The 13765-nt window shown below is 42.8% G+C and overlaps 1 protein-coding gene and 1 non-coding gene across 2 annotated transcripts in view; both read left to right on the top strand.

Annotated features, from left to right (window-relative positions):
• The window catches only part of PTPRJ (protein tyrosine phosphatase receptor type J), a 171490-nt gene extending 157731 nt beyond the window's left edge, over positions 1 to 13759 (top strand). The window contains exons 18-25 of the mRNA XM_025266043.3: positions 58 to 145; positions 908 to 998; positions 2276 to 2349; positions 2450 to 2584; positions 6426 to 6545; positions 8586 to 8746; positions 10242 to 10377; positions 12117 to 13759. Coding sequence (XP_025121828.3) covers positions 58 to 145; positions 908 to 998; positions 2276 to 2349; positions 2450 to 2584; positions 6426 to 6545; positions 8586 to 8746; positions 10242 to 10377; positions 12117 to 12275 — 964 coding nt within the window. The 3' untranslated portion in view covers positions 12276 to 13759. The remainder of the gene's footprint in view (positions 1 to 57; positions 146 to 907; positions 999 to 2275; positions 2350 to 2449; positions 2585 to 6425; positions 6546 to 8585; positions 8747 to 10241; positions 10378 to 12116) is intronic.
• On the top strand, positions 469 to 541 carry TRNAG-CCC. Its single transcript has one exon. It is a non-coding gene; the product is annotated as a tRNA-Gly (tRNA).
• Positions 13760 to 13765: the final 6 nt, after the last annotated feature.

Genomic DNA, 13765 nt, shown 5'->3' with positions numbered 1-13765 from the left:
CTTGAGCGTGAACTTGACTGAATGCAGCCAATCCTGACACGTTGTTTTTTCCTCTAGATCCAAGTTAATCAAAGTGGAGAATTTTGAGGCCTACTTCAAGAAACAGCAAGCTGACTCCAACTGTGGGTTTGCAGAAGAATATGAAGTATGTGGTTGTTGAATGTTGTCGTTTTATTTGCTTTATGTTTTTCCTGAAAGTTGGGAAAACTGTTTCTGTTTTATGGTGAAGCTTTGGGTAAGAGGTAGCCTCTTCAAGGGAAGAGAGAAGGTTTTTTTTTTTGGCCATGCTGCATGGCCCACAGGACCTTAGTTCCCCCATCAGGGATTGAACCCACGCCTCCTGCAGTGGAAGCGCTGGTGTCTTAACCATGGGACTGCCGGGGAAGTCTCCTGCCTCCATCTTTATGTGTCTCCCTTATGTGTCTCTATCTCAGTGTCTTTTCTCCTCTTAAAAAGGTATCAGGGACTTCCCTGGTGGTCCAGTGGCTAGGACTCTGCGCTCCCGGTGCGGGGGGCCCAGGTTCAATCCCTGGTCAGGGAAGTGGGTCCCACGTGCTGCAAGTGGGAGTTTACATGCCGCAAATAAAAACAGACCCTGCGTGCTGCAACTAAGACCTGGAACAACCAAATAAATAAATTAAAAAAAAAAAGACACCAGTGATACTGGATTAAGGGCCCTGCCCTCTGCAGTATGACCTCATCTTATCTTGATTACATCCACAAAAGCTGTAATTTCCAGCCAGGTTGTGTGCACAGGTACCAGGGCTTAGAACTGCTATGTCTTTTTGGGGATGCAGTGTTACCCATAACATCTCTGCATTCGCACGTTATCCTGCTATACTCTTTGTGCCGTATAAATACTATCTCGACACGGAGTGAATGAACAATTCTTATGGTCTGCTTTCAGGATCTGAAGCTTGTTGGAATTAACCTACCTAAATATGCAGCTGAACTGGCTGAGAACAGAGGAAAGAATCGCTATAACAACGTTCTGCCCTGTAAGTTGTTTTTCCCGCATCTTCCCTTTTTTACCCCATCTTGGACATCACGTCTCTAGGAGCAGGGGGCAGAGGAATGTGGGTACTAACCAGCCACTTCCACAGCCATCCATCAGTCACCTGCTGTGTGCTCAGCACTGCGTTTAGGCATAAGCTGTTGGATTCAGCCTCACAATAGCCTTACGGAACAGGCAGTAGGATGTTCTGCAAAAAAAAAAAAAAAGCAGCACAGAGTGGCTGAGTGATTTGTCCAAAGTCACACAGAGTCATGGTGGGACCAGACTTGGACTGGATCTGGTCATTTCCTGCAGAGTCCTGCAGACTCCTCCAGAGTCCATGCTTTGAGCCCCTTTGCTCTCACAGCCCGTGTATGCCCCTTTATTCCAACATAAACACAGTTCTGGAACAAAAGGGGAGCCAGTGAAGGAGAAGTGGGGAGTGACACTTTCTGCTTGTCCAGACATGTCTCTGGTTGGCTGAGTACATTCCATGGCTAGATGTGAATTATATTTGGATTCATTCCTGTTTTTGAGGATTGACAATGTCTGTAGCCTGACAGGAACAACAACACATTGAGTGTACTCTGTGAATTTGTTTCTGTTTTGTAAATAAGTTCATTTGTGTCATATTTGAGATTCCACACATACCACTTATAGTATTCTTAGACACTCAGTTTATTCTTGCATTTGGGACTATCTTTTTATAACAACTTTTTAATGAGAATAGGGAAAGCGTGAAAGGCTTAACTTTTTACCCTGAGGATCTACCCTGCCATAGTGGAAAGGGCACTGGATTTGAATTCTGGCTGCCACTCACCAGATGAAAGAGTTTGGAAAAATCACTTAACCTCTCTGACCCTCAGTTTTCTCATCTGTAAAATGGGCACAGAAGCTCATCGGATGGTTATGAGGGATAAATAACTGTGGAGGGCCTTCCCTGGCTTGTGGCATACACCCAAGGAAGGAAGTAGTTGGTTTCATCTAGAAGGTGGTCTGGAGTGGTTCAGAGCTTGGGCACCGGTGCCAGACTGTCAAGGTTCGAACCCTGGCTCTGCCACTTAACTAGCTCTGCCCAGGGAATCATGCAACTTCTCTGTGCCACGGTCATATCTGGTGACGGCGGGAATGCAATAAGGCCGTGGATCTAAAACACTGAGCCAGGCAGCGTCAAGGTGTGACGGAGCCCCCGCGTTGCCGTTTTGCACTTGTTTCTCTGTTCTGAGATGAAATATTCTATTCTGTATCCTAACGTAGAACTCTTCTCTTTGAATGTCACAGATGACATTTCCCGTGTCAAACTTTCAGTTCAGACCCATTCGACTGACGACTACATCAACGCCAACTACATGCCTGTGAGTGGGGAGCGGGGCTCGCCGTGCTGGCTGGAGGAGGTCCTTGGGGCTCCTCCTCCGTCTCTTTGAGATTGACTCTGTGCTGCTTTCCGTTTTCTAGGGCTACCATTCCAAAGAAGATTTCATTGCCACGCAAGGACCTTTACCCAACACTCTGAAAGATTTTTGGCGTATGGTTTGGGAGAAAAATGTCTATGCCATTGTCATGCTGACCAAATGTGTTGAACAGGGAAGGGTATGTAATTTTTATTTTTATTGTTATTCAGTTCAGTTCATTCATTCATAGTTACTGTGGTGGAGGGTATTTTAAAACCTATTTTTTTAAAAAAGATACTTCCCCAAAGCATTAGCACTTCTAGTCTTAGAAATGTGTTTTTTGTCTTTTTCTCCTCTAAAAGTTAAAAAAAAAAAATCTGTGTTATTGTTACCTTCTTTATGGAGAGAAGAATGTTCTGTATACATTAAGTCACTGTTGCTGGAGTTAATAGACATCAAGATTTGGGTTAGTGCAACAAAAGAACTTTGTGCGACTCCATCCTTCATCAGATCCGTGTTAATGCATTTTTTTGGTCATATCCCGTGGCATATGGCATCTTAGTTCCTTGACCAGGGATTGAACCCATGCCCCCTGCATTGGAAGCACAGAGTCATAACCACTGGACCACAGGGAAGTCCCCATCAGCTCTATGAATGGGTACAAGCCTGTCTTGTCCCGGAGCAACCAGCTGCACCTGTGAGATGACCAACTTGAGTGATTCAGTGATTTTCAAACTGAGTTTTTAACATCGGAACCCTTTCTTTCTGCAAAATTTCCAACTTATCCCCTGATAAGTCTCAGCAGTTCCCTCTCCCCTGTGATGGCCTGGAATCCCCCCATCAAAGATAAGATTTCTTCTAGTGATAAAATCCTTTAGCTTCCCTAGTGGCTCAGATGGTGAGGAATCTGCCTGAAATGCAGCAGACCTAGGTTCAATTCCTGGGTTGGGAAGACTCCCTGGAGAAGGGAATGGCAACCTATTCCAGTGTCCTCGCTTGGAAAATCCCATGGACAGAGGAGCGTGGCAGGCTACAGTCCATGGGGTTGCAAAGAGTCGGATACCACTGAGTGACTTTCGCTTTCACTTTTCCACAAATAAACCAAGGGGAATTGAAAACCATGGGCTAAATTCAGAAAAGTCTGTGCTTGAGGAATAGGACCTCATGTGCTTTGTGAATCTTTTCATGTAGGTCTGTTACTTGAAGAATAGGGTGGGAGTCAAGTCCCTAAGCCCGTGGTTCTGAAACATTAACGTGCCTCGGGGTCACCTGGAAGGTTTCCAGTTTTCTGGAGGGTTTCTGCCTGCAGGGTCTCTGGTGGACCCCAGAGCTGCGTTTCTGCCAATTCCTGGTGCTGCTATTCCAGGGCGCTCGCACTATCCTGGGGAGAGTGGGAACCTGACAGGCATCATTTCTTTCCGTGTTCTTTTCTTTCACTTTAATTGAGCAGATGTGTGTCTGGCCCCAATTGTGTGTGAAAGGTGGAGAAGACAATGGCAACCCACTCCAGTACTGTTGCCTGGAAAATCCCATGAATGGAGGAGCCTGGTGGGCTGCAGTCCATGGGGTTGCTAAGAGTTGGACACGACTGAAGCGACTTAGCGGCAGCAGCAGCAGTGTGTGTAAGGCCGTGTGCTGGGGGCTGGGGATGGAGGAGGCAGAGGTAACAAAGAGCAATCAGAGATGGTTCCCGTCTTCGCTTTATTTGTGACGCAGAAGGTTGGGTTCTGTACCTGCTTCTGACATTAGAGCAGGTTATTATGCAAACGAAAGGCTACTGCTTATGTGTGCAGATAAACTTTATGGTGCTGTTGAACCCAAGGCTTCACACATGGAACGTTCTCCTAAATATCTGTTAGATAAATGAAAACAACATAGTTAATGGAGAGCAAGACAAATTTAAATGGGCCCTTGTTCATTTTTAAAGAAAAAACTAATTTTTGGCTGTTCTGGGTCTTCGTTGTGGCTCATGGGCTCAGTAGTTGCGGCTTGAGGGCCCTCGTTCATCTTACATTGGGAGGGAAGTGGAAGTTAATGACTAAGTGAGAGGAGAGAGGAGCCTGTATTGTTGTTGTTGTTCAGATGCCTGGTTGTGCCTGAGTCTTTGCGACCCCATGAACTGCAGCACACCTGGTTTCCCCTGTCCTTCGCTATCTCCCGAGTTTGCTCGAACTCATGTCTATTGAGTCGGTGTGTGAAAAGTGTGAAAGTGAAAGTTGCTCAGTCGTGTCCGACTCTTTGGCAACCCCATGGACTGTAGCCCACCAGGCTCCTCTGTCCATGGAATTCTTCAGCCCAGAATGTTGGAACGGGTAGCCTATCCCTTTTCCAGGGGATCTTCCCAACCCAGGAGTTGAACTGGGGTCTCCTGCATTGCAGGCAAATTCTTTACCAGCTGAATGAGTTGATGATACCATCCAACCGTCTCATCCTCCGTCACCCACTTCTCTTCCTGTCCTCAATCTTTCCTAGCATCAGGGTCTTTCCCAGTGAGTTGGCTCTTCACATCAGGTGGCCAAAATTTTGGAGCTTCAGCATCAGTCCTTCCAATGAATATTCAGGGTTGATTTCCTTTAGAATTGACTGATTACCTGCACTAGATTCTCCATATATGTTATTTTTCCCTATAACAACCCTGGGAGATGTTACTATTTTATGGATGGGGAAACTGAAACTTAGAGTTTAAGAACTTGCCCACAAGTTAGCAACGTAATCCAGCTGGTAAGAGACCAACTTAGGCAAAAACTCCATGCCAGTGTATGGCCCAGTCCCGTGTTCTTTCTTGGAGCAGTGGTCCAGAAGCCAGGATACTTTTTGGCATCAACCAATAAAATTTATTTAGTGTATCATGTGGCAAAGTTACTAATATCATGAACAACTTAAATTATTGGTTTTCAATTGGTTTCAACAAAGAGAAAAATTACATCAAAATCAATATAACTTTTTACATGAATTAACTAAAAAAATGTCAGAGGTTAACCTTACTCTTTCATGCAGAAAATGAAATGGCATAGTTTAGTGTTACCTTCTTCCCAAATTTCACCAAGTGCTAACATCAAGTACCATTTAAGTCAGTCTCTTATTTGAGCATGAGGTGTTTATGTGCTGTGCTTAGTCGCTCAGTCATGTCTGACTCTTTGTGACCCCATGGACTGTAGCCCGCCAGGCTCCTCTGTGGGGATTCTCCAGGCAAGAATACTGGAGTGGGTTGCCATGCCCTCCTCCAGGGGGTCTTTCTGACCCAGAGATCGAACCCAGGTCTCCTGCATTGCAGGCGTATTCTTTACCGTCTGAGCCAGCAGGGAAGACCATGAGGTGTTTCTGATTTTCTACAAATTAAGATTTTTTAAAAAGCAGAAGCTGGGATCATTTAATAAATACAGATCTCTGGGCCAGAGTTAGCATCTCTGGAGTTGAGAAGCAGGTATCTGTTTTTAAAGCAAAACAAACCTCTCATTTTTTAAAAAGTCAGTTACCAAGTAGGGATTCAGATACTTTCAGAGAGCGGTTGTCTCTTGATTTTTATTTCTGTTCACATTTGCCCACTGGCTGTCAAAATCAAAGACCCCAAAATGATTTAATCTGATTTTCTTTTTTTTTTGGTGTCCATAGTTGTGTTGGAGTTAGTGTATATTTAAAAGTCTTGAGAAAAGCTCTCATTTCTTCTGCACGTGGAGAAGTTTAGTGAACAGTTGGTGGAAGGGTTGCTGTAGGGCTGGAGAGCCAGCGGGGCACAGGGTCCCCTGTGAAGGAACAGTGGCTGCCCAGCTGTAAATCAGTTTCTGTGCAGAAATGGGGGCTCAGTGTTGGCTAGGTCTTCTGATTTCTCAAGAGAAACCAGAAATCTAGATTTTTATGGGAAGACTCCCAAATTTATAAAGTTGGTAGGAATTGAAAATTAAAATACAAAATTCCAAGGGTCAGGCAGAACCCACATAAGGCATGGATTCAGACTCTGATGCTCGGTTTTAAGATCTCATCTCCTGTGAGGTTTCAGTGATGGCAGACTGTGTGATCTGAGTGTTTGCATTTCATTCTAGACCAAATGTGAGGAGTACTGGCCCTCCAAGCAGGCTCAGGACTATGGGGACATAACTGTGGCAATGACGTCCGAAATTGTTCTTCCAGAATGGACCATCAGAGACTTCACAGTGAAAAATGTAAGTAAGGAGTCAAGACGCATAGATCTCATATAAAATTAGTATCCATTACTTTGGGGGTGACACTTTTAGGTTGATATTGATGTAAACCATTTTTTTTTATGCATCAGGAAAATATTTTCGCTTTCTTCTTTATAGAATGTAACAATCTGTATCTGCATATACCCTAATGCAACCTGTTGGCTTTGCTTGCTTGAGAGTTTCATAAGTTATTCGTAAATGAATCTTAGGAGCATGGCTCAGCATCTTTAACTTCTTTTCTTCCCCTTCCAGGTGACCTGCTTATAGAGTTTTTCTTACAGATCAAGGCCCTTTTGAATTGTTTGGTTGGAAATTTGACATCAGGAGTGTCCGTTTGCTGTTGAGATAGTTTATGATGACATTTACGTTAAGAGGAGTCCAGGACATATCCATATGGCCTCCTTTTCCCTCAAAAGTTATGAAAACAAATGCAACTAAGTTGTGTAGGCATTCTAAGAAGTCAGTATATGTCCTTTTTATTTTTAAACGGTATTTAAACATTGAGTCACTGTCGTGGGTGACTCGGATACCTTTTGATGGCTGTGTAAATCAGTATAACCCTCTATAGTTTATATCAAAGGCATAGAAATATCTGTTCCCCTTTGATCTGGTTTCAAGCTTGAGAATCTGTCCTAGAGAAATAATCTGAAATCTAGGAGAAGCATTCTTCTTTTTTTAAACATTTATTTATTTATGCGGCTGCACTGGGTCTGAGTTGCGGAAGGTGGGATCTAGTTCCCTGACCAGGGGTCGAAACCCAGGGCCCCTGCATTGGAAGCACGGAGTCTTAGCCACTGAACCACCAGGGAGTCCCTGATATATATATATATTAAAAAAGAAAATAAATATGCTTCAAAGGGTAGCTGTCATTGCGCAAACGCCTGCCATCCAGGTGTAGTACACACAGATGAGGTCAGTCCCCAGGTGTAGGCATAGCGAGTGCAGTTGACTCAGGAATGGGGATGGTTCAGCCAGGGCAGAGTTCTGATAATTAAAGGTATGTGCTTTGGTCCACTGTAGGAAGGCAGTCTGTGTCGTAACTAACTCTGTTATAATGAGCTTCACTTTCTATTGTCTATCTGAAGTTGAAATAGATTTTTTTTTTTGGGCGGGGAGTCCTTTCTTAAATCCCTACAGTTCTAAATATTTACTTGGTGCTTGCTGATTGCTTATCACTTTATTAAATTCTTTAGAAAGTGAAAGTTGCTCAGTCATGTCCAACTGTTGGCAACCCCATGGACTATACAGTCCATGGAATTCTCCAAGCCAGAATACTGGAGTGGGTAGCCTTTCCCTTCTTCAGAGGATCTTCCCAACCCAGGGATTGAATCCAGGTCTCCCACATTGCAAGTGGATTCTTTACCATCTGAGCCACAGGGGAAGCCCAAGAATACTGGAGTGGGTAGCCTATCCCTTCTCCAGTGGATCTTCCTGACTCAGGAATTGAACCAGGGTCTCCTGCATTGCAGGCAGATTCTTTACCAACTGAGCTATCAGGGAAGCCAAAATTCTTTGGAAGACATGTGAATTATGAGACAGTTCTTGCCCTGAAGGCACTGGTTTTCATAGTTATACTTGCATAAATTTATTTCTGGCTGGTGACATTCCCGCTTGGGTTCAGGGATGGGGGTTTATGAAGCTCTGAGGAGGTGTAGGTATAAGAATGTGAGTGCACTATTGGCAGGGGCCTGTGGTAAAAAGGGAAGATTCTGAGCTCAAAACCGAAGGATACGAGATCTGTGCCGCTGAGCTGAGTGTTAAGAGACTGTCGCTTCACAACTTGGAAAGTTTGTTTCCCCTTCTTAAAAGGGAGACAGCAAACCCTCCTGCTTGGCATGTTATACGGATTTGCAGTCCGTGCAAGCACTTTATTAGCTCTTTTACCAGCATATAATTCTAATTTGTAGTCATAATCACGTCTGAGCTGCTTTTCAGCCGTACCGTGCAGTTCAGCCTTCAGGTATGGCTTGCTCTAGCTTGCCTTTCTCTCTGGCTCTAAGCTTGTTTCTTGGTTTTTAGACTCCAACAAGTGAGAGTCACCCTCTGCGTCAGTTCCATTTCACCTCCTGGCCTGACCATGGTGTTCCTGACACCACTGATCTACTCATCAACTTCCGCTACCTTGTTCGTGACTACATGAAGCAGAGCCCTCCTGATTCGCCGATACTGGTGCATTGCAGGTATGCATATGTGACAGATTTCAAATGTAATCATAAATATGGACACTTTCGAAAAAAGAAAAAAGCCTGAGAGGGGATGCAGTAGGTGTTTATAAATTCAAGGAGGTTTGGATATGGGACAATGGATTTATTCCCTAAACCTTGAGTCTTTAGAACAGGGATTGGCAAATGATAGCCTATGGGTCAGATTTGGTCAGCTCACTGTATTTTAAAAAACATTGTAACATATTTTATTTCTTATTTATAATATTTCCCTTTGAGATATTTCAACCTTACAAAAATGCGGAAAATAATTTAACAAAGCTCAGCATGACACCATATATGTTTCTTTTTGTTAATAATACATTACAGGTATAATTAAAGTCTCTACTTACTAGCCTCCTATCCCATTCTCTTTCTTACACATTTGGTCCTAAAGTTGATCTGTATTATTCCCTTGCATGCTTTTATATTTTATTGCATGTGTAGGTAACTCTATTGTTTTATATAGCTTTAAACTTTTACTAGGTTTTATAATGTATAAGTCATTCTGCAGCCTGTTTTCTTTAGCATTCTGGTTTGCTGTTTAACAATGTTGAGATACATAATTCTAGTTCATTTTATTTACTTAAAAATATGTTTTCCACATACAAAAACTGTTTGCACATGAATGTATACAACCTGATAAGTTTGGAGATGAGTATACCTCCGTCAAGCCATCACCACAATCTATTTGGCTGCCTGTTTTCATCAGTAAAGTTTTATTGGAATACAGCCGTGTCCCTTTGGTTGCATAGTGTCTGTGGTTACTTCCACACTGCAGTGGCAGGATGAGTCTGCAAAGCTGATGATGTTTTACTTTCTGGTCCTTAAGAGAAAACTTTGCCACCTCCTCCTGCAGAACAACAATCGATTAGCTTTGGAGCTAAAGGAATTGATTTTGGGACAGAAGACGGGAGGGACTTTGTTACCCTTTGAGAGTAACAGATTGAAATGGATGAAACGTGCCATCCTAGACACAGTGGCAACTTTGATGGGACTGAGATTAAAGACCTCTAACAAGGTGTTTTATTTGTGGCATCTGATTTGAAAGTAACGTTAGGACTTGGGTCCCAGTTCCAAGCTAGTACAGTCTGACTTGCTGAGGTTTTAATTAAACCAATGGTTAATGGTCCTGGCCTTGACCCTCAAAGCCTGATAGCTGGGCAGAGCAGGATATATGTACAAATGGGGAAGTGGGAGTTTTATAGTAGAGGTGACCCATGCTAGGTGGTGCTAGTGGTTAAGAACCTGCCTTCCAACGCAGGAGATACAGGAGACTCAGGTTCGATCCCTGGGTCAGGAAGATTCCCTGGAGGAGGGCATGGCAAGCCACTCCAGTATTCTTGCCTGGAGAATCCCATGGACAGAGGAGCCTGGTGGGCTATAGTCCATGGGATCACAAAGAGTCGGACATGACTGGAGCGACTTAGCACACTCAACCCATGCTGACGTGCTCCTTTCCCCTGTTTTTCAGTGCCGGGGTGGGAAGGACGGGCACTTTCGTGGCCATCGATCGTCTTATCTATCAGATAGAGAACGAGAACACTGTGGACGTGTACGGCATTGTGTACGACCTTCGCATGCACAGGCCTTTAATGGTGCAAACAGAGGTGAGGCCAGTGTCTGTGTTTGACAGTTCTCCCTTCCTGTCCGTGTTTTAATTTTTTTTTTAATTTTATTTATTTATTTAAATTGGAGTATAATTGCTTTACAGTGTAAGTTTCTGGTGTATGATAATGTGAATCAGCTCTATGTATTCCCTGAAATGTTCCAGATAAACAGCATGCTCAAGGCGTGTTCTCAACAAGGGAACTGGGAAATAGCCCTCCTCAAAGCTGTCAGGGTGAAGGCATCCTGACCAGGATAGAGCAGAATATTAATCTAGTGTCAGGCCGTCACCCTGAACCAGTTTAGGACTCTGTGAAGAGGTGCTGTGTTTCTGAGTCCAGCAGAGAATGTTCTAGAGGTCTGGGTGCTTTGGGGTGAGCAGGTGGCTGGGGTGGGAAGAGTAGAGTCACCTCCTGTGTTGGTTGGTAGAGAGATCTTCTTTTTTCTGCTCTAATTATATGGAGTCATAGTTCTTCATCTTTTAGATTTTGGGTAGCACAGAAATCTTACGCCTGCTTACAGATGTTCTTGTCCCTTTTTAAAATATTTTGAAAATTGCATAAATTTGTTCATATCAAAAAACTTAGTGCAGGATTATACAGAGGACATTTTTCTCTTTTGCCTTTTCTTTTCCAATTCCGTGCCCTAGAGGTAGTTAGTGTTTACAGTCTGCAGAGCTGCAGTCCTTCGGCCAGCTGACGTGAAGAGCTGACTCACTGGAAAAGACCCTGATGCTGGGGAAGATTGAAGGCGGGAGGAGAAGGGGACGACAGGGGATGAGATGGTTGGATGGTGTCACTGACTCAATGGACATGAGTTTGAGCAAACTCTGGGAGATGGTGAAGGAGAGAGAAGCCTGGGGTGTGCAGTCCATGGGGGTGCAAAGTGTCAGCATTACTTAGCAATGAGCAACAGCAACAATGTATCTTTATAGGCTTCTTTATGTACATCTGTTAAAAAAAAAAAAAACGTGTACAGACATGGAGCGTGTTTTATTTTTTTGAGAAGAATTTATAATTAGCTTTTTTTTTTTTTTTTTGCCTTGTAGTGACTTGGTTGTTTCATTTAGTATAATGTCCTCAAGTGCATTCATGTTTTAGGATATTGCAGATGTTCCTTCCTAGAGCATGTTTGAAAAATTGGAAACTATTTTATATATAATGCTGTCCTATGACTTTTTTCCCCTCTTAAAGTTTGTGGATGTCTTTCAGCAAACACCTCTTCTTCTTTTTAATGGCTACCTGCAGATTTTGACGTGCTTGTCTGAAGGGTTGGATCCTGATCATAACCCCAATGTCTACACAACCCCCACTGAAGGATAGGAGCCCCCAGCTCAACCCTGACCAGCCACCTTTATTTCACCCCTTTCCTTGAGAATCACAGCTCACTCCTTATTCTTCACATTCACATCTTCCGTAGCCAAGAAAACTGCTGGGCATTTTGGTGATAGAATATGCACGTGCCTTAGCTCCTCCACGTATTCTCTTCCTTAAGATTCTGGTACTTCTTGACGAGCCGAGCTGTGTGTGGGGTGCACCCCTCTGGTTGATACTCATTAGTGACGAGAACCTTGCTACCTCTAGTTTCAGAGTTCCCCACTATGTAATTACTCCTTGACCATGTGAACTTGGAGTGTTCGCTTGTGGGGTGGTGAGTGGGGTTGGAGGGTGGAAATCTGAGAAAACCTTGGGTGCTAATCTTTGGTGCTCCTTTTTTTTTTTCTTCTTTCTTTTTCTAACAGGACCAGTATGTTTTCCTCAATCAGTGTGTTTTGGATATTATCAGATCCCAGAAGGACTCAAAGGTGGATCTTATCTACCAGAACACAACTGCAATGACAATCTATGAGAACCTTTCACCCATAACCACGTTTGGAAAGACAAATGGTTACATTGCCTAATTCCAAAGGAAAACCTTTCTGGAGTTAACCAGACCGTCACACCCACAGCGAAGGAAAATGCCCCGATGTTGACATGTTTTTATATGTCTAATATCCTAATTCTTTGTTCTGTTTTGTTAGAACTAATTTGAGAGTGTGAAGCTGCACATGTAAAGCATGAGAAATGAGAGGCTGGGGCTATCAGGGGCTGTGGATGGCTGGCGAGCAAATCAACTACATTCCTGATTACCAATGGGATGAGTTCACTTTTTTTTTTTTTTCTCTTGAGAATTACAGAATACCAGGAAAAGTGAGCTATGATTTTTTTTTTCTTTTACAAGACATTTTTTTTTAAAAAGACTATTTTATATGATTCACACGCTAAAGCCAGGATTGTGTTGGGTTGAATATATTTTAAGTATCAGAGGTCTATTTTTACCTACTGTATCTTGGAATCTAGCTGATGGAAAATACATAATTGTGGATGATTATCACGTAGGGAGGGGTATGTGGTACCTCTTCCGCCTGTGTTTTCTATTTGAACATGTGCCTTTTCTGAATTATGCTTCCACAGGCAAAACTCAGTAGATATCTCTATTTTTGTACTGAATCTCATAATTGGACTATGTGGAATATTTAAACAGTAGTTTAGTATTGGAGGTTCAGCCTTCTCAGTAACATTCCTGTTCTCATTTGATTAGAGAAGATCTCGCCTCCACCCCCCACTTTCCCCATCTCCTGTTTTGTGCTCTATTTTTTCGTTCCTTTTCCCTTCCTATTTTTCCCCAAAGACATTTCTGATGACCACGCTTTCTGCCCACTGGTTGAGCAAGAGTGGAAACTAAATTATCATCTTGAAAATTTTGGGGGTGGGAGTCGGGTGAGCAGAGGAACCAACCCTTCAGTGACACAATAATCTTTTATTGTCCCTGTTTTATCTTTTTTTCTTTCTCATTTCTGTGTTTGGTAAGAAGGATTATTTAAAGGTGCAATATGTGACTTAGTGATTCATGATGCTCTAGGTTTTTAGTAACGTTTTACTCAGGTTGGCATTTTATGTGTCTCTGTGTGTCTGTGTATGTGTGTGTGTGTGTGTTTCTAAAAGTGTGGCAGTCTGTGAACACTTCCATGTGAAAACGGTGTCAGATGAATCCCTTCTTAAAGTCTACTGGCTTTGGTCTGTACGTGCAGTGACGCATATCCATATCTACTGTATATATATATACTAAACTCTTAGAACAGGCATTCCTTGAAATTGAGGTGTACAAAGTTTGAATTTGTATCAAAGATGTAATTATTATTTTTAAAACCTCTTTTTCACTATACTGCTGCTGTAATTACTTTGATTTTTTTAAAAAAAATGTAGATTAATTTTTTGTTTATTGTTGTTTGGCTTTCAGGTGTGTATCCACTGAGAGTTTCCAAATCTATGTGGATTTATTTTATTGGTACATAATCTGTAAACTTCTCAAGGCATTAATTAACACGAAAGGATTTGTTTCTTTGTTTTG

Source organism: Bubalus bubalis, chromosome 16, assembly GCF_019923935.1.
Source record: "Bubalus bubalis isolate 160015118507 breed Murrah chromosome 16, NDDB_SH_1, whole genome shotgun sequence".
Lineage (NCBI taxonomy): Eukaryota > Metazoa > Chordata > Mammalia > Artiodactyla > Bovidae > Bubalus > Bubalus bubalis.
Note: the sequence above shows the minus strand (reverse complement) of the source record. Positions and strands in the feature narration are given on the sequence as shown.